Source organism: Hyaena hyaena, unplaced genomic scaffold (assembly GCF_003009895.1).
Source record: "Hyaena hyaena isolate Hyena2069 unplaced genomic scaffold, ASM300989v1 scaffold_10, whole genome shotgun sequence".
NCBI classification, from domain to species: domain Eukaryota; kingdom Metazoa; phylum Chordata; class Mammalia; order Carnivora; family Hyaenidae; genus Hyaena; species Hyaena hyaena.
This window is the reverse complement of record NW_024080642.1, coordinates 1,483,815-1,502,033: the sequence shown is the minus strand read 5'-3', so window position 1 is coordinate 1,502,033 and position 18,219 is coordinate 1,483,815. Positions and strand designations below refer to the sequence as shown.

Here is an 18,219-nt window from a genome sequence, read left to right as displayed (position 1 = left end):
AACTTAAATGTCTGACTGGGGCTCTTGGGAGCGTCTGGCTCTTGATTTCAGCTTAGGTCATGATCTCACAGTTTCATGAGTTTGAGCCCCGCATTGGGCTCCATGCACTGACCTTGAGCATAGCCTGCTTGGGATTCTCCCTTTCTCCCTTACATAATCTTGCCTCCCCCCGCCCCCCACCTCCACCGGCCCCCGCTTGCACTCTCTCTTTATCTCTCAAAATAAAAAAAGGAAAAAAAAAAGAAAAAGACCTTAAATGTCAACCACATCAAGGTTTTGTACTCAAATAAGGGCTTCCTCCAGAAGCATGGGCTTCTCATACATCCTTATCCCCTTTATCAATCATTGTCAGCATTAACAAGGCACAAAGCCTCAAACAAAATAGTTGTGTAGCAAGGCCAATGGCCTTTAAAAGTTTTACTTAATTTGAGGTACTGGTTTCATTAATTACAGTCCTAGATAGTGCAGAATATGCACCCTGTAGTGGATAACAGTTCAGTTTGTAAAAAATTCCCTGCTCTAGGAGAGATATCAGTACTGATGTGAACAAGAGCACTGGAGATAGGGCCACGTTCTGATCCCAGTAGCTGTTACGTGACCTTGAGCGAGTCATTTCATGTCTGGACTGTCAGGGAAATGGGGACAAGTGAAGTGCTGGAGTAGAATTCAGTGTTTCTTAACTAGAGGTCTGCATCCACATGGCCAGCCTTTATTCCAGACTAGTGAATCAGGAGCCTTGGCGTCCATTTTTGTATTCTTTGAGAAAGCTCCCTGTGTAAAGCTGGGATGGAAGACATTTCTTCGCCCTCCAAAGATTTGTAGGACTAAGGATTCTTGCATTTTTGTTGTTAAACACATTCAGCAAAGTATTTTCAGTTCCATTTATATCATGAACAGAACTGACTTTGAGTTTGGCTTTTCAGAACATAGTGCAGAATGCTGAAATTATGGTTGGCTTGCTTTTATTTTAGAACTTTTATGAGGTGGGTTGAATTTAGTGCTGGAGATTAAATAGCCACCAGGGGGCCTCAGTGAGTTGTAAAGATTCCCGTGAATCTCTTGTAGTGAGTCCTCCAAATACCAAGTAATGTCATCTCTTTATTCACTAAACTTGGAACTTAGGATCTACAGACAGACGATCTGTCAGTCTGGATTATGTTCCTTTCCTTTTCCTTCCTTACAACATCTCTTTTTTTTTTTAATTTATTTTTTTTTTTACAAATAGTTTATTGTCAAGTTGGTTTCCACATAACACCCAGTGCTCATCCCCACAAGTGTCCCCCTCCATACCCACCACCCCTCTCCCGCCCACACCCATCAGTCCTCAGTTTGTTCTCAGCATTCAAGAGTCTCTCATGGTTTGCCTCTCTCCCTTTCCCCCACCATTTCCCCCCTTCTTCTCCGCCATGGTCCTGAGTTAAGTTCCTCCCAGTCCTCCTATATGTGCAAACATATGATAATTGTCCTTCTCTGCCTGACTTATTTCGCTCAACATAACACCCTCAGGGTCCATTCATGTTGCTACACATGGCCAGATTTCATTCTTTCTCATTGCCATGTAGTATTCCATCGTATAGATAAAGCACATCTTCTTGATCCATTCATCCGTTGATGGACACTTAGGCTCTTCCCATGTTAGCTTATTGTTGAGAGTGCTGCTATGAACATTGGGGTAGGTACGTGTGCTCCTGTCCATCAGCATTTCTGTATCCCTTGGGTAAATTCCTAGCAGTGCTATTGCTGGGTCATAGGGGAGTTCTGTTGCCTTACAACATCTCTTAAGAGAACTTTGTATTTAAAGACCTGTTGTATTAGCAATTAGTTCTATAGAAAGTTCAGTTTCTTTTTATCTTATGCTTTTGTTAGGAATCTTAATAACAAAACTTGCAGTAACAGAAGTGATATCAGATCTGCAGTTCTTAATATGTACTTTTTCAAAGCGAATATGTCACAGATACCTGATGGCGTATAGACCACTTAACGTAGAACACTCCTTTAAATCAGTTACTTTGCATATATCACTGTTTGTGTGGCAGATAGAACTGTGAGTTCAAAGCACCTTTTTAAAAATTTTTATTCTTTTTTTTTTTTTTTTTTTTAAGTAGGCTTACACCCAATGTGGGACTCAAACTCATGTCCCTGAGATCAAGAGTCACATGTTCTACTGACTGAGCCAGCCAGATGCCCCCAAAGCATACCATTACATAAAGCTTTAAAGTCCTTTTAAGTGCTAGGCTAGTTCTAATTTTATTTTTTATTCTTCCTTTAATATGTGCTAAGTGTATTGTGTTGTGATGATGAATTGGTTAGTTGCATTTTGGAAGGGGCAACTGTTAGGAACAAGGCATTTGTGATTAGGCTGAGAATTTCTCCCTTTTATTACCAATGGGTTCATGTTAACACATTACTGTTCCTATTTGCAACTATTTAGGGAGAAATCTCTGCTTTAACGATTTCTTAGCCATTGTAGAAACCTGTATTTCAGGGCTATACACGTTGGAAGTTCTGGGTCTCTCCTGGGAAGGTAGGAGAGGAATCTTAAAGATGAAGCTCTTTTCCAAAAGAACACAATCTAAGCACAAAGATACTTTGTAAAGAGCCAAGTTGATTCTCCATTATGATATAACTATTACACATTGAGATACCATGGATCAAGGCATGTCCCCTGTTGACATTAAACTGAGCAACGTGGGTAACACATAAAAGGAGGGAATTAAAGCTGTTCTCCAAAGCAAGATCTGCGGGAAGAATGTGAGGGCGTAATGTTGCATGTACTGTCTCTTTGTTGCAGGTCGAGTTGTGTTTAGAGTGCATCGAATGGGCCAAATCAGAGAAAAGAACTTTCTTACGCCAAGCTTTGGAGGTATGTGCCTACCCTAGTACTGATTTCAGGTCTCTGGGCATTAGACAGACTGTTGAGTGTAATTAACACCATTCTGATCAAAAGTATTTCCAGTAATTTTGTATTATCCAGGCAGCCAAATATTATTGATAGTAATCCCACTCAGGAGAATACTCTGGTGAAAGTTTTGAGATAGACCTGCTGTTTGGCTCAGAGAAGTAAGCAGTAGCCCAGTAAAGTTAACAGTCACTGTGGTAGGAGATAATGGGCTGGATTTGGTGCTCTCTCCAGAACTTGTATATTCAACAGTAACAGTTCTGTGATTGTCAATCTTTGATTTCTTTCTTTGGCCTTTTTCTTTCCTTCTGTCAGTCAATGCCTTTTCTCTTTCCTAGGCAAGACTGGTGTCTTTGTACTTTGATACCAAGAGGTACCAGGAAGCATTGCATTTGGGTAAGTAAGCTTACCCAAATGGTAGAAAGTAATAAGGCATCCTCGCTGGCTGAGTAAGTATATTCTGAATGTGGCCACTCTTACTAGTTACGTATTAATAACTTTTGTTCTGTTTATTTCTAAGAAGGATTTAAAGTGGCTTACATTTACTGAACCTGTCATGGAAAAATGCCATTTGAAAGTTCTAAGTAACTAACCAGAGTTAGTCTGTCAGGTTTAGAAAACAAAAGGATCAGACTGCAAGTGTTTGACTATTACATTTATTATACTTGTTGATGATTATACTTAAAATCTATTTTAAAGCTTAAGAAGTTAATTGGTGCAAGTGTATATGGCAGCGAGAGTGGGCTGACTACAGGCTTTCCTGGGGGCTTTAAACACCCTGGAGTCTTTGCCTGCTGCCTTTTTTTTAATTTTTTAAAATTTTAAATTAATGGGTAGATCTGGACTATTTTCCCCAGGTGGAAGAATATGGCTTCTCTTTTAAGTTGAAAAAATTGCCAGTATTCAGTTTTTATCCTGCAAAATGGCATTTCATATGGTTCAAATAGTAGCATTAAAAAACAAGTTTTATTGAGACGTAATTCATAGAACATAAAATTAACCCTTTTATTTATTTAATAAAATTTATTTTGAGAGAGAGCACACATGTGTGAGCAGGGAAGGGGCAAAGAGAGAGAGAGGGAGAGAGAGACTCCTGACATGGGGCTTGATCTCATGAACCTTGAGGTCGTTACCTGAGCTGAAATCCAGAGTCACTTTACCACCTGAGCCACCCAGGTGTCCCCAAATTCACCCTTTAAAAGTGCACAATCCACTATTTTTTACCACTGAATTTACACGAATACAGTATATTCACAGTTGTATAGTCATCTCCACAATCTGATTTCAGAACATTTTCATCACCCCAGAAAGAAACCACATATGTGGTCGTTGTGACTGGCATCTTTTTCACTTGGCATGTTTTCAAGGTTCGTCCATGCTGTAGCATATATCAGCACTGCATTCGTTTTTATTGCTGAATATCCATTGTGTGGTTATGACACATTATATTTATTTATTGTCTTTTTTTATTTTAGCCATCTTGCTGGGGGTGAAAGTGGTATATCTCATTGTGGTTTTGATTTGCATTTCCCTGATGGCTAATGATGTTGAGAATCTTTTCATGAACTTATTGGCCATTTGTATGTCTTTGGAGACATGTTTATTTAATCCTTTGCTTATTTTTTAATTGGGTTGGTTGTGTTTTTATTGTTTATTCTAGATACAGGTCCCTTACCAGATAATGATTTGCAAATTTTCCCCCGTATTTTATGGATTGCTTTTTTACTTTCTTGAATAGTGTCCTTCGAACCACATTAAAAACATTTTTATTTTCATGTTTATTTGTATTAGAGAGCAAGATAGTGTGTGAGCAGGGGAGGGGCAGAGAAAGACAGAGACAGAATCTGAAGTAGGCTCCATCCAGGCTCTGAGTTGTCAGCACAGAGCCCAACGCAGGGCTCGAACTTACTAGCTGTGAAGTTGGACACTTCACCAACTGAGCCACCTAGGCTCCCTGAAGCACATTTTTTTTTTTTTTTTTTTTTTAAATTTTGAGAGAGAGCTCATGTCCGGGCATGGGGAAGGGGGAGAGAGAGAGTCCCAAGTAGGCTCTGCTCTGTTAGCATGAGCCCGAGTTGGGTCTTGAACTCACGATCTGTGAGATCATGACCTGAGCTGAAATCAAGAGTCAGACGCCCAAACCCACTGAGCCACCAAAGTACCCCTGAAGCACATTTTAATTTAAAGTCCCATTTATTTTTTCTTGTGTTGCTTATACTTTTGGTATCATATTTAAGAAATCATTGCCTAGTCCCAGATCACAAAGATTAACTCCCGTATTTTATGGCTTTAGCTCTTATGTTCAGGTCTTTGATTTATTTTGAGTTAATTTGTATATATGATGCAAGTCTATTTGGATTTGATTTTCTCCTCTCAGATGGGAAGAAGGTATATTTGGAGAACAGTGGCATATCCAGAACTCTTTCTTCTCCCACCAGTCTTAGTGCCTGGCATTTTTTATGTAGTATTGTGATTGCTAGACAGGAAGAGAATGAGATCAGGTGGTTGTCTGAACTGAATAACTAGTTTCAGCAGGTTCTGGGTGGAGATTCTCATTGTATTCAGATCTTCTGAGGAAGCTTTTTGGACTTTTGGGGCTAAGGTTATGGCTAACAAAGGGGTATGTATTTTTTCCTGCTCCAGGTTCTCAGCTGCTGCGGGAGTTGAAAAAGATGGATGACAAAGCCCTTTTGGTGGAAGTACAGCTTTTAGAAAGCAAAACATACCATGCCCTGAGCAACCTGCCGAAAGCCCGAGCTGCCTTAACCTCTGCTCGAACTACAGCAAATGCTATCTACTGCCCCCCTAAATTGCAGGCCACCTTGGATATGCAATCAGGTAACACCCTAGCTACTCCAGGCATGTTTTCCTAAAGTTCATCCTTATCTCAACATGGGGAGGAATGGGGGGATCGGGATGGAAGATATAATTGGCTGATTCTGCTCAAGCTTCTCAGAAAAACCAGTTAAAGGATATATTCCCTCCTATTAACTGGCCGTGAACTGCCTTAAATATATTAAGAACATGGTTATCTGTGGTGGTTCAGGCAACATGATGGTTAGAGCCAAGAGCCTAGAAAGGTCTCATAAGTTTAAACAGCTCCCTTAACTTCCACCTTAGTTACTCACTGCGGGTGGTAGCACTTCTCTTCAGACTAATACAAGTCTCTTGTCACTTGGAGACCTTGGCAAAGCCTGTTGGACTTTTCCAAAGGACCTCAGATCAGGGCTAAAGGAAAGCCTCCTCCACCAGCCCCAATTTCAGTTTATGTAAGTGGATACCTTTCTGATGGAGTGTGTGAATATTGGGGCTAGGAGGCCATGGAGTGGCAAGAGAATGCTTTTTCTTGTAGTTAGCAGCTTTTATTAGTCTAGTTTATCATTATTGAAAGAGCACTGGAATTGGAGGCAGAAGACTAGTTTAGGGGTGCTTAGGTGGCTCAGTTAAGCGTCTGACTCTTGATTTCAGACCAGGTCATGATCTCACGGTTTGTGAATTCATGCCCTGAGTTAGGCTCTGTGCTGACAGTGCAAAACCTGCTTGGGATTCTCTCTCTCCCTTTCCCCCTGCACACACTCCCCTCCTCCCTCAAAATAAACATAAAAAAAAAAAAAAAAAACCACACACACAAAACACAACTAGTTTGAAGTCCTGGTGTTACCTCTTTGCGGGCTTTGTTTCCATAATGTAAGTGAAAGAATACCTGCCCTACTTGATTATCAGGTAGTGTGAATATCACACGGCATGTCTTGTCATTCAGAGGTTAAGAGCAGAAGTCTACAAACCACCTTTCCTAGTGAAATTTTGGTTCTGTTAGTTGCTAGCTATGTGACTTTGGGCAAGTTACTTACTGTATCTGTAGCTCATCTGTAAAATGGTGATAATAATTGTACCTTCTTATAGGATCAAGGTGAGGATTAAATGAGATGATGAACGTGAAGGTCTTACCACAGTACCTCGCTTTGACCAATATTGGCACTCGCTTTAAGCTGCTCCTCTTTCCTTATGTCCTTCCTTCATGGGCAAGATCTGATTTCTCAGAGGAAATAGAGGCCATGTGTACATGAACTTTTTTCTCTTTCCTCTCCAGAATTTGTGTCACTCATTCTTTACCTGCCTTTCTGTTCCATTCTGAGCCTTCAGTCTTTCTTCTCCACTTGGATCTTCCTCTTAGTCCTTGAACTGCCTGAGCTACAAAAGCATAGTCCTTTCTTCTTTCTAAATTGCTGTCTTTTTTTCTGTCAAGTTGCTTGAAAAAGTTGAAAGAGTATCCTTACTTTGGGGTCTCTCTGTTGACTCCTTGAAAGAAGTCAGTAACTCCCTTATAACCTCTACTTTTGGGGGGAAGTTGACCCTATTGAACACTCTAGTCTTCTTTGACATCACTGTCTTCTTGGTTCTCCTCCCTTGACTGACTCTCTTTGGTCACACTTGGCTGTTTTCCTCTTCCTTATGACTGACTTTTAAGCATGGGTGTTCCTCAGTGTTGTTTCTTAGTTTCTTTTCTCTTCCTGTTCTGTTTCCTGTCTAAAATCCCATACGCACCCATGGCTTTGCTGCTACACGCCACCAGTGATCTCTTCACCTAGGTCTTCAGTAGCTTCCCTCCCTCCTAAGTCCCAGATCCAGGTCTCCAGCTGCATAATGGACAGATATACCTACATGTCTCAGGTGGCTCACTCTCAGCATGTCAGAAAGCAAAGTTATTATCTAATTCTTCCCTCAACCTTTTTGTCCTATTCAAGGTAATAGTATCGTTATTGGTTTAATGTTTCTCAAGCTATTGTCTTGGGTGTAATCTTGATTCCTTTTTCTCTTTGCCCTTCATATCCAGTCCGTTGGTAGATCAGGTTCAGTCTGTCTCCAAACCTACCCACCTACCCTTTCTTTTCCCAAACTACGGTCACCGTTCTAATAAAGGTCTGGGGCATTGGAGCAATGTTTTGCTTATCTAACTGTTCCTGATCACTTTTCCCAAACCACTGCCGACCCCAAAGTCATTTTTCTCAAACACAAATCTGATCATGTAACTCCTTTATTTGGAATTCTCCAGTGGTTCCCCATTATTCCCAGGCTACATGCTACGTTCCCATGCTAACATGGCAAGCTAAAGAAAGGCATCGTTTCATCAGTTACCATATAACTTCATGTGTTCCTGCTTTTATGCTTGTGTATTTTGTCTTTGCATCGAAATTCCCCTTCTCATCTGTCCCCTTGGCAGACTTTCTGTGCATCCTCCCAGATCTAGTCGTGCTTTCTTTTCTTTTGGACATCCTTGTCAAAGCTGTGTTCTTTTGTACATGTTATGGTACTAATCTTGCTCTGTTTTGGTGACCATCTTTCCCACGGTGAGACTGTGAGCTTCACGAGGTCCTTTTCTCCATACCTATTTCCTCTGTGGTAATTATATCCGTTTCTGGCACATAGTAGGCATTCATTAATATTTGTGTTGAATGAGTGATGGGCTCTCAGGTTTTTTTTTTTGTTGTTGTGTTGTTTTGTTTTTTAAATAACCTCCTGGGGTATCTGGGTGGCCTAGTCGGTTAAAGGACTGGCTTTTGATTTTGGCTCAGGTCGTGATCTCACTGTTGTGAGATAGAACCCTAAGTCGGACTCTGTGCTGTGTGTGGAGCCTGCTTAAGATGCTCACTTGCTCGCTCGCTCTGCCTGCCCCCACCTCCATGCTCACATGCGTGCTTGTTCTCTCTCTCTCTCTCAAAGAAAAGTGTTCTCTTTAAATAAATAAATAGATAAACCTCCTATAATAGCCATGATGCTCAGAGTCCTAATGTGGGCCCTGTTAATGTATTTGGGAAAGCAGTATACCAGTTCTTGGGCCTTATTTTACCTTTTGTTTTCTTTTCTTTTTTTTTTTAAACCGGTCTTATTGTGGGTCTGGTCTATTCTCTTCTAGCTCTGGACCGGGAGCTATGGGAAATGGGGATTTGTCTAATTTAGTTTAGCCGTGTTAATAGTTTGTTGGACATTCTTGAGGGAACTCTCCTTGGCTACAGAGAAGGTGGATTTTCTCCAGCTCTCTTTAGTTTAGAACAGTAGAGAAGAAGGGTATGATTCCTTTAGCCTCAAAATGAGAGGTTTCTTGGGTAGAGTATTTTAAAAGCACTGGGGTGTGGCACATGCCACTCAGTAAATGGTTATTAAGTCGCAAGTTCCCAGGTGGTGTACAGGCACACAGGTATATGATAGGTGGGTTAAAAATGTGCTGAAACCCGGGGCACCTGGGTGGCTCAGTTGGTTAAACATCTGGCTTTGGCTCAAGTAATGATCTCACAGTTTGTGAGTTTGGGCCCCACATTGGGTGAGCCCCCTTCCTCCTCTCTCTCTCTCCGCCCCTCTCTGCCCCTTGTGGGATTCTGTCTCTCCCTCCCTCCCTCCCTCCCCTCCCTCCCTCCCTCCCTTCCTCTCTCTCTCTACCTCTTGCTCACTTGCGCCCTCTCTCAATAAAATAAAATAAAATAAAATAAAATAAAGTAAAATAAAAATAAAAATAAAATAAAAATGTGCTGAAACATTGTTCCCTTGGGTCATGTGTAAGCAGCTTCATCCTTTTACTTCACGGTGCTGAATACTTTCTCTGTGGACCTTGATGTGAAGAATGGTGGGAAGCACTGTGATAAACAAGTGGGGCTGAGGTCTGTAACCTCAAGGGCCTGAAGCAGAGTTAGAACTGATACACAGACTCTGAGGGCTTAGATGCCTTCTAAGCTAGAAAAAACTAAATTTTGTGTTATCCCAAGTGATAACGTAGGTTGGAAGTAATAGCAAGTTCAGTCAAAGTTAGTCTTATTGGGAGCAACTCAACTTTCTTTTTTTAAGGTTTATTTTTTAGTTTTGAGAGAGAGCGAGTGAGCGAGTGAGAATGCATGTGCCAACAGGGGAGGGTTAGAGAGAGGGAGACACAGAATCTGAAGCAGGCTCCAGGCTCTGAGCTGTCAATGCAGAGCCTGACAAACCCACAAACTGAGATCACAACCTGAGCTGAAGTTGGACGCTTAACTGATTGAGCCACCCAGGCACCCTTCCAGCTTCTAAACGGCAGAGAATTGTTTAGATAAACTATAGTATATCAGCCTAAGGAAGTACTGCTTAACCATGGCCAGTTAAATTAAGTTCATGGATCTGGCATTGTATGAAGTCCGTATATTGATTGCATCTAGGCAGAAGCATACCTGTAGATGACAAGTATCTGAAATGAGAGTATAAGAGATTGGATTTTTTTTTTTCTGCTTACATATAAAAATGTCAAGCTTAGAAAAGCTATCTTAAACATTATTAAAACTAGTCATTCAGGCAGTCCAGGGATGTTTGGTTCAACTTCCTGACCTATGAAGTGATGTCCTAAGAAGGTAAACATAGCCTTTTTAGTGACTTCAAAAGATAGCAAAACCACAGTGGTGATGGGAAGCATGGGGAAAGGTGTTAGTGTCTTTTTTTTTTTTTTTTTTTTTTTAAGGTTTTTAGGGTCCCCTTTGAGTAGGGTCTCTAACTCCTTTGGAATTTATATTGTCAAGATGACATTGAACTGGGTGACTAAAGACCTGGGTTCTAATCCCAGTGCTGCCACTAGCTGGCATTGACTTTGGGGCAGGCCCTTCATCCCTTCCTGACCTCATCACTAGGTAGATGGGGTTGGGATTGATTTCTGAGGCCCTTCCCAGCTCTGATCTTTGATGGTTCTATTATTTCATAGGGTTCTTTCTCCTTTCTTTTTTCCTTTCTTCTTAATGCCCAGGTATTATCCATGCAGCGGAGGAGAAGGATTGGAAAACTGCATACTCCTATTTCTATGAGGCATTTGAGGGTTATGATTCCATCGATAGCCCCAAGGCCATCACATCTCTGAAGTACATGTTGCTGTGCAAAATCATGCTCAACACGTAGGTGCACATTAACCCCGGGGGTGAGAACTCAAGCTCTTCACCTGAGGCTTTGGCCGTGCAGATGGCATGCACAGGGAGTGGGGCTCAGTAGAGAAGCAGTCATGGCCTCCTCTGGGGCTGGTTGACATAGAGTAGGGGTATCGAAGGTGTTCCTGAGCACATTTCTTGCTAGTCTTTGAGAATCAGGGAGGCAGATGTTAGAAATCTCCTTTCCAGACTCTCTTGGAGTGTTCTTATCATCCTGCAATTATTCTGACCAGAGAGCTGCTGAGCACCAGACAGTGGGCCTCGAAATAGCTTCCAGTCATGCACCGGCCAACCGGGCCACTCACAGTGGGGGGCGTGAAGGAAGAGGTTAGGGAGAATTTTGAGAAAGGGGACAACAGCAAGTATGACAGATCTTTGTGTAAGGAATTCTACAGAATTTATCAACATTCCTTTGGGGATAATGAGATACTGGCTTACATTTATCATTTTGCCTGTTGGGTCTACTACTTTTGGGACATTCAGTGTGGCTTTCTTTTTGATGCTGGAGTTTTTCTGCTCTCAAGTGCTGAGCTTGGGCAGAGAGTGAAGAAAGCCTGGCTTCTGCAAGGTGAGGGACCTATGGGTTTAGGGGTGGGGACTAGACCTCTGTGGGCAGTCTTCTCAGTGGAATTCTGAGAAAAAGAAATTTGCCTCAACTTATTCTTAGAAGCATAGCACCCTGGAGCAGTTGACCAAGTATGTCTTTTGTTTTCTAGCCCAGAAGATGTCCAGGCTTTGGTGAGCGGGAAGCTTGCACTTCGGTATGCGGGGAGGCAGGTAGGGAATACTTTGACTGCAGTTCTGATCTCTGCTTACTCTGAGGCCAACATGTTGTCAGTCATGATGCACAGTGAGACCAGTGCTCTTCAGGTCTCTATTCTGTTTTCTCCATGTGACCCCCCCCAGCCCCCTGCCACCCCTTTTCCTTAAGGGGTGTTCATTCAGTGTATTTCCTGTACTGTTGTATTTTGGCCTGGAGAGTCTGTGTTTGGTGCTCTTACAGACCTCAGGTGGTTTGAGGGAGTTATAAGAATTGAACCATGGAATTGTACAAGTTAGGCTGCATTTTTGCTTTGACCAAAATATTTATCTATCTTCAGCCTGACTTACAAACTTAACATGTGAAGGATATGAAATCTTGGGTTCTCCAAGACTTGGGAGCCCGGTAAGGTTGGGTACACGTGTGCTTTAGGGTGGTTGAAGAGCTTGGTGCAGAAACTAGGTCTTGATGGCTCACCCAAGTGTTCTCAGTACCTTTCCATTCATGTCCTGAGTGTGGGTGGTGCAAGAGGCCTTTGATAGTCGGGACCTCCTTTTGTGCTGGAGTAGGTACGGGTATGACCTGTGTAAAGGTCGCTGCAGATGTCTGGACCGTCCCTTCTTTGTACTTTGCTTGATTATCACTAGTAAAGTAATCTTTCCAGATTTCACATGCAGTGGTCTCTGAACAGTAGACCCATTAGCAATCTCATACCCTTGGAGGAATGGCCACAACACATAGAAGAAACCATCCTTCTCTACAAGTGGCCCTAAATGGATTTTCATCCGAAAAAGTTTCGGATCAGCTCATAGTTTTGACCACAGGAATAGTTGTTATTACTGCAGTGAAGACTCGTTGCCCTATATGGAACTAGAGGAAATGGGGTAAGAGAGGTCAAGTGTCCAGGACAGGTCAGGTAAGCAGTAAATGGTGGAGCCAGACTTTGAACTTGGGTTAGCTGGCTCTCATTTCCAGGTGTTTCTAATTGTGACATCTGTTCTCTCTGTGGCATAAGTGCTGAGACAGACTAATGATTAGCTCTGCACCATTTCCAAGTCTGCTGTACAACACACACTGCCCTTATGTAAGTGCACAGGCCGGTACCAGAGGAGGTCCTTTGTACCTTGACGGGAGCTTTCAGGCAGGAGTCAGCACAGTCTCCCAGAAAGACTGTAGATCTGCTGAGTGGAGACTTGATAGCTTGGTGAGGTGCCTTTTATTAACCTGGTTAGAAGTTGCCCTCAACCAGCGATTGTACCTTCATCCCTCTGTGGCATTTTAACATTGAGTGTAATATGTAGAATTCTGGTGTCTCAACCCTCATGAAAGTAGATCTTGGCTCGTGCTCTGTTGGGAAACCTAGGAGAATGAGAGTTGGTCAGGTATGATCAGGTCTAAGGGCAGAAAGTGTCTGGGGGTCCTGAGGATAAAGAGCCTTGGAGGAGGGGGAAAGAGATCACAGTTCTCTGTCATTTTCTAGCTTTTCTTCCCAGGCCCCTGAGGAGCAGTGGTGAGGCAGGTTCTTCTTGCATCCAGAAGTTGTGTGGACAGAGCGTACTGCTTATGACATTTAGTGGATGAGATGTGCATGCAAGATAGATCACTTTCTCTTTTTTTCTCTTTACTCTTAGACAGAAGCATTAAAATGTGTGGCTCAGGCTAGCAAGAACAGATCCCTGGCAGATTTTGAAAAGGTAAGCATGGGATCCGGATGATAGGGAATTGGGTGGAGGAGAGGGTCATTTACATACTTAAGAAAACCTTTTTGTTAAGTACCATTCACCCAGTTTTCCCCAGTGGTTACATCGTTATTATAGTACAGTATCAAAACCTGGAAACAGTTGAGCACTTTTGTTCAGTGAAACTTGTACAGATGAGTTGTAATACCTCATTTATATATGGTACCTTTCAGTTTAAAAAAGTTTTTTCTGTTATCCTTTTTCACTTAACTTTTCACAACAACCTCTTCTCTGCATTTTGTGGTTGAGGGGCTGGGGCTCGGCGAGGAGGCCTGAAGCCCCACAGCTCACGTGCCAGGGTCGACGGCCAGGCCTGGCGCTTGTTCCACATCCCACGGTCTCAGGGTTTCCTTCAGCTCCAGAAACGCCAGCTCTGCTTCTCGGGTCGGCACTGTGTGCTAACGGACCGGAACACACTTCCTCAGTTGACACTTTAGGCCCGCTTTGCCTCTGCCTTCCTTCCACTCACTGTTAGTGAAGGTTTGAAAGGGGAGAAGAACTTGCCTGAGCAGTAGTGTGAGACTTCTCCGTTATCTCCTGAGCCTCTCTCCTCTTAGTCTGAGTATGTTGACCAAGCTGATAAAAGCAAACCTAGATCTGGGAAGAAAAACGTGGTGTGGAGGCTAGACCGTTTGGCTCTGGGTGTCCCCAAGATTCATCATCTTTGTGGAGCTTTCTTGCTGGTTTCATTCACTTCCTCGCTTGTCATGATTTGCTTGCTTCTTTTAACGTCTTACAGCACAGCTGGTACGGGGCTGGATATGAGACCGTTCCTCAAGGTCGACAAGTTATGTTCATGAATAAACAAAATAGACTAGATCGTTTTATTTTAAAGTTTGGGATGTTTGATGGGACACTTCCCTCAATAGGGGTTCCTTGGGGAAAGGGTCTGGGAAACCTTAGGGCTAAACAAAATGAGCTGTTGTGCTTTCTGTAACTGTAGAACTGTATGCTGATGTTGTTGTGAGACTCCGCGAGCCAGTTGTGGAACGCAGCTCTTCCCAGTATTTCCCTCAGGATTTGTTTTTTCCTTGTTGCCCGCGGAGACCCTGTTCACTCTGTGGGCTACATGTTGAGAACTGCTTGTGTAGTCCATCTGGCCTTCAGGCTGAGCCGTTCTTGGGGCTCACATGGTTTGACCTTCCTGCAGGAAGATGGTGCCCAGAAGGGGCTCCATCTTTTACATCTTGATGTTTCTTTTCTTCTACTTTCTGTCATAAGCGGTCTTTCATCTCAAGTCCTCCAGAACTTCAGTCAACCATGGGTTTGCAGCGTCCGGCAGACCGCTTGGGAAGCTGGGAGTAGCGTGCCTTTCAGGTGCTCCGCTGTGCCAATCTCTGTGACCGGCTCTCTTGGCAGGCCCTGACGGATTATCGGGCAGAGCTCCGGGATGACCCAATCATCAGTACACACTTGGCCAAGTTGTATGACAACTTGCTGGAACAGAATCTGATCCGAGTCATCGAGCCTTTCTCCCGAGTTCAGGTGAGGCCCCTCTGGGGAGCCCTGGTTCTGGCTAAAACGCCCTCTCTGGCCCCCTCCCCTCCCTCACCAGGCCGCAGTAGGAACTTGCCTCCGGGGCTGGGCAGGAGGCCCCGGCCTCTCTTTCGGAGGTGCTGTGGGGCCGAGGCTGGGGAGATTGCCTCTGCTTGTAACCTGAGAGCAGTCCCCTCCTTGCTGCTGTAGTCACCGCGCCCGTGATAGGCATTCACGTAGGGGCATGGAGGAGGCATGTCCCACATGAATGTGGGACAGGAGTGTGTGTTGTCTGGCGATGAGAGGCAGCAGATGGACAGAGCATGAGAGACCTGAGCATGGCCAGAGCGCGTCTGTCCTGGCAGAGACGCTCGGCGGGCTTTCAGGAGATGCAGCGATCCCACCCCCACGTCCTAGATAGAAGCATGACTCAGTGTTGCTGTCTCTGCCTTTTCTTTTAGATTGAACACATATCTAGCCTCATCAAACTCTCCAAGGTAAGCAGTCCTGAGCTTGTCTTGGGGGCGAGGGTGGGGAGAGGGGCACGCGGAGGTGCTAGATGTACACTGGACGGGCCTGGTTGGAGGGTCGTCAAGCGTCTTCGTGTGGAATGGAGACCGTGAGCTCAGAGCGCGGGTTGCACTGTTGCCGTTTTGTTTTCAACCCATTTGCCCTTTTATGTAAACTTTCATGTCTGTGTGATCTTTGACTAGTGGATACCGGTCCCTTTAATCTGTGCTTTGATTTTAGGCCGATGTGGAAAGGAAATTATCACAGATGATTCTTGACAAGAAATTTCATGGTGAGTAACAGCCATACAGGTCAGGGGGCTGCTGGTGGGGGGGGGGGGGGGGATGAGGCACCACGCTCTTGTGTATCTTGAAAGGAGATGTTCCATTTGTGTCACCTGGTAGCTCCCTGGGATCCTTGCCCCTCTGATCCCCGTAATGAGAATGTGTGATAGACATGCACACACGGAACACGGAGGTGCTTTCTGGTTCTCCTCCTTTCTGGAGAAAGGGAGGTGGCTAGGGAGTGGGCTGCTTCTCAAGTGCCTTTGTGTCTAATCTGCTCTTTTACCTGGGTTGCCCTTGTGTTTCCTGCAGGGATCTTGGACCAGGGGGAGGGTGTCTTGATTATTTTCGATGAACCCCCAGTAGATAAAACTTATGAAGCTGCTCTGGAAACAATTCAGAACATGAGTAAAGTAGTGGATTCCCTCTACAACAAAGCCAAGAAACTGACATAGGTGAGTGCTGGCTCCGGGACCCAGGCCCGGGCAGCGCTGTCTTCTGCCTGTCGAGACTGAAAGCCGCCTGGTGGCCTCGCAGCTTCCCCGATTGACACTGCTCTGTCTTCTCTTGCAGAGTTGGATCTGTAGCGGTCCTTTGGAGAGTGTGTGTGGCGGGAGAGTGAAACCTTTAGGGAAAATGCTAGGAGATTCTTTTTTCTTTTTGTTCTACTTTTCGCTCGGAAAGTTTTTAAATCCTCATTTGGTGCATCTGTATTCCAGCCAATAGGTGTGCCAGTTTTCATGTAATCTTTACTGGCCCGACTTGGGAGTGGGGAAATTGCTTAAAAAAAAAAGAAAAAGAAAAAAAAAAAGGTTATTCTAAATAAAAGGAAAAAGGCTTACACTACCTAAAGCTGTGCTCTCTGCCTCCTGGGAGAGGGCTGCGAAGCCAGGCGCTCCGCCAGCCACCGGGGCTCCTCACCCACCCGCTGGGCGTCAGCTCTCCTCCTCTTCAGAATTGGGTGTTTGCCTGACCATCAAAGCAGCGACTTTTTATTCTGTTTGTACTGAACCAAAACAAACAACTGTGTATAGACTGCTATTTTCTTTTTTATTTGAAATGAGGCGTTTTGGTGTTCTTTCCCCTGCCACATGGCCTGTCTCCCGCCCTCCCCCCGCCACCATGGCTCCAGCACACCGGCCGGAGGGCCCGCCGCAGCCGCAGCCGCACCGCTCACGCCGACCTGTGGAGGAGTGGGGACGCGGCCAGGAGCTAGTGTCCACCAGGGCCACGCGGGAGCAGTGTGGGCCCTCAGGGGGCCTGCTGTGCATGTGGCTCTTTTTAACACAGTAAATTAGATTAGACGTCAGTGTTTTAATTGCCCTTCTCTGCTCTGCTCTCTGTCCCTTGTCTTTCCCTCTCAACCAGGAGACCATCACATGTCTCTCTCCCTCCCTCCTCTCCTCCAGGGGAGTCAGGCTGTCTGAAGTCCATCGGCTTCTCTCCCTGGCCCCCTCCTCCTGCTGTCACATGGATTTAGTCTTTTTTTAATAAGTGAACATTGGAAATGAGACTGTGGGGTGTGGGGGTTCTGGTGGGATTTTTGTTTTGTTTTTGTCTGTTTTTTTTTTAAATCTTCGTTGTTGGGTTTTCGAGCACCCTCATGTCCCCTTCCCAGGGAGCTTCTTTATTTACCTCTTAGAAATCGAATGGATGGGAGGTAGAGTTGTATTTCCGCATGCTTTGTTTTATGATGAGATCACATAGCAAGGCTTTCATGCCGTTGGGGCAGGTAAGCTTCTGTACCTCCGTCGTGCTCAGCTCTGTTTTCTTCCTCTCATCTCTTTGTCGCCTCCTCTCCTCCTCCCCTCATGCCTCCTTCCTGCTGGCCTCCTTTGATCTTTCTTTCCCTTTCTCAGATGATCCTTCCAGGTTTTCATAATAAATTTATATTTTGTAAAAGGATTTTGTTGTACCAGGTTTTGCATCCTCACTGAATCTGACTGGCTTTTACTTTCCTCTCCAAAATCAGGTTTTTTTGTTCTCAACATCTCTCCCCATCATGTCCAGTTACTGTTTTGGTTTTGGCACCATCAATATCAAATGTACAAACGGTTCTTGCTAACCAACACCAGGTATATCTGATGTTCAGATGAGTTCCAATAAAAACAATTTTTTTTTTCAAAAAGTGTCCTTTCTTGAGTGCTGGAGGGCTTCTGATCAAGTCCACACAGCTCTGTGTAGCCTTCTAGACTGGCCAAAGCTCTGGTATCTTATTTGCTTCATGGGAGATCTTTGGGTCCGGGGTAAAGTGGAGGGCTTTGGGTAAGAACGTTGTCGGTGAGGTCGGACATAGGATGCGGTGTGCAGGTACCTTCCATTTCCCCGAGGCAACATGGTCCAGTGAGGACACGGCGGTTTGGGTTGTCAGATCCCCTGCTGCTTCCGCGGTAGGTAACTGTGACGTGAGGCTTAGAGGAAGTCATGCAGCGCCTGGGGCGTCCTGACATTGAGTTGTGGTTTTGTTTCTAGTTGGAACCTTTTGGAAAATCAGTATGGTTTTCATGCCGCCCCTCAGACCTTGGGAGTGGTGGTTTGAGTTCTAGCCACCAGTTCCAATTCGGGCCAAACCACTCTGGCATTCTGTTTTAGTTGTGTATGGTCTCTGTGCCCTTTGACTGGC

At 44.4% G+C, this 18,219-nt stretch overlaps 1 protein-coding gene across 1 annotated transcript in view; it reads left to right on the top strand.

Annotated features, from left to right (window-relative positions):
• PSMD11 (proteasome 26S subunit, non-ATPase 11) overlaps window positions 1–17,718 on the top strand; it is a 30,158-nt gene extending 12,440 nt beyond the window's left edge. Inside the window, exons 4-14 of the mRNA XM_039253002.1 lie at window positions 2,792–2,863; window positions 3,238–3,295; window positions 5,543–5,737; window positions 10,653–10,797; window positions 11,544–11,604; window positions 13,219–13,281; window positions 14,686–14,811; window positions 15,264–15,299; window positions 15,553–15,604; window positions 15,909–16,051; window positions 16,170–17,718. Of these exons, the coding sequence (XP_039108933.1) occupies window positions 2,792–2,863; window positions 3,238–3,295; window positions 5,543–5,737; window positions 10,653–10,797; window positions 11,544–11,604; window positions 13,219–13,281; window positions 14,686–14,811; window positions 15,264–15,299; window positions 15,553–15,604; window positions 15,909–16,051 (951 nt within the window). The 3' untranslated portion in view covers window positions 16,170–17,718. The remainder of the gene's footprint in view (window positions 1–2,791; window positions 2,864–3,237; window positions 3,296–5,542; window positions 5,738–10,652; window positions 10,798–11,543; window positions 11,605–13,218; window positions 13,282–14,685; window positions 14,812–15,263; window positions 15,300–15,552; window positions 15,605–15,908; window positions 16,052–16,169) is intronic.
• The last annotated feature ends 501 nt before the right edge of the window (window positions 17,719–18,219 follow it).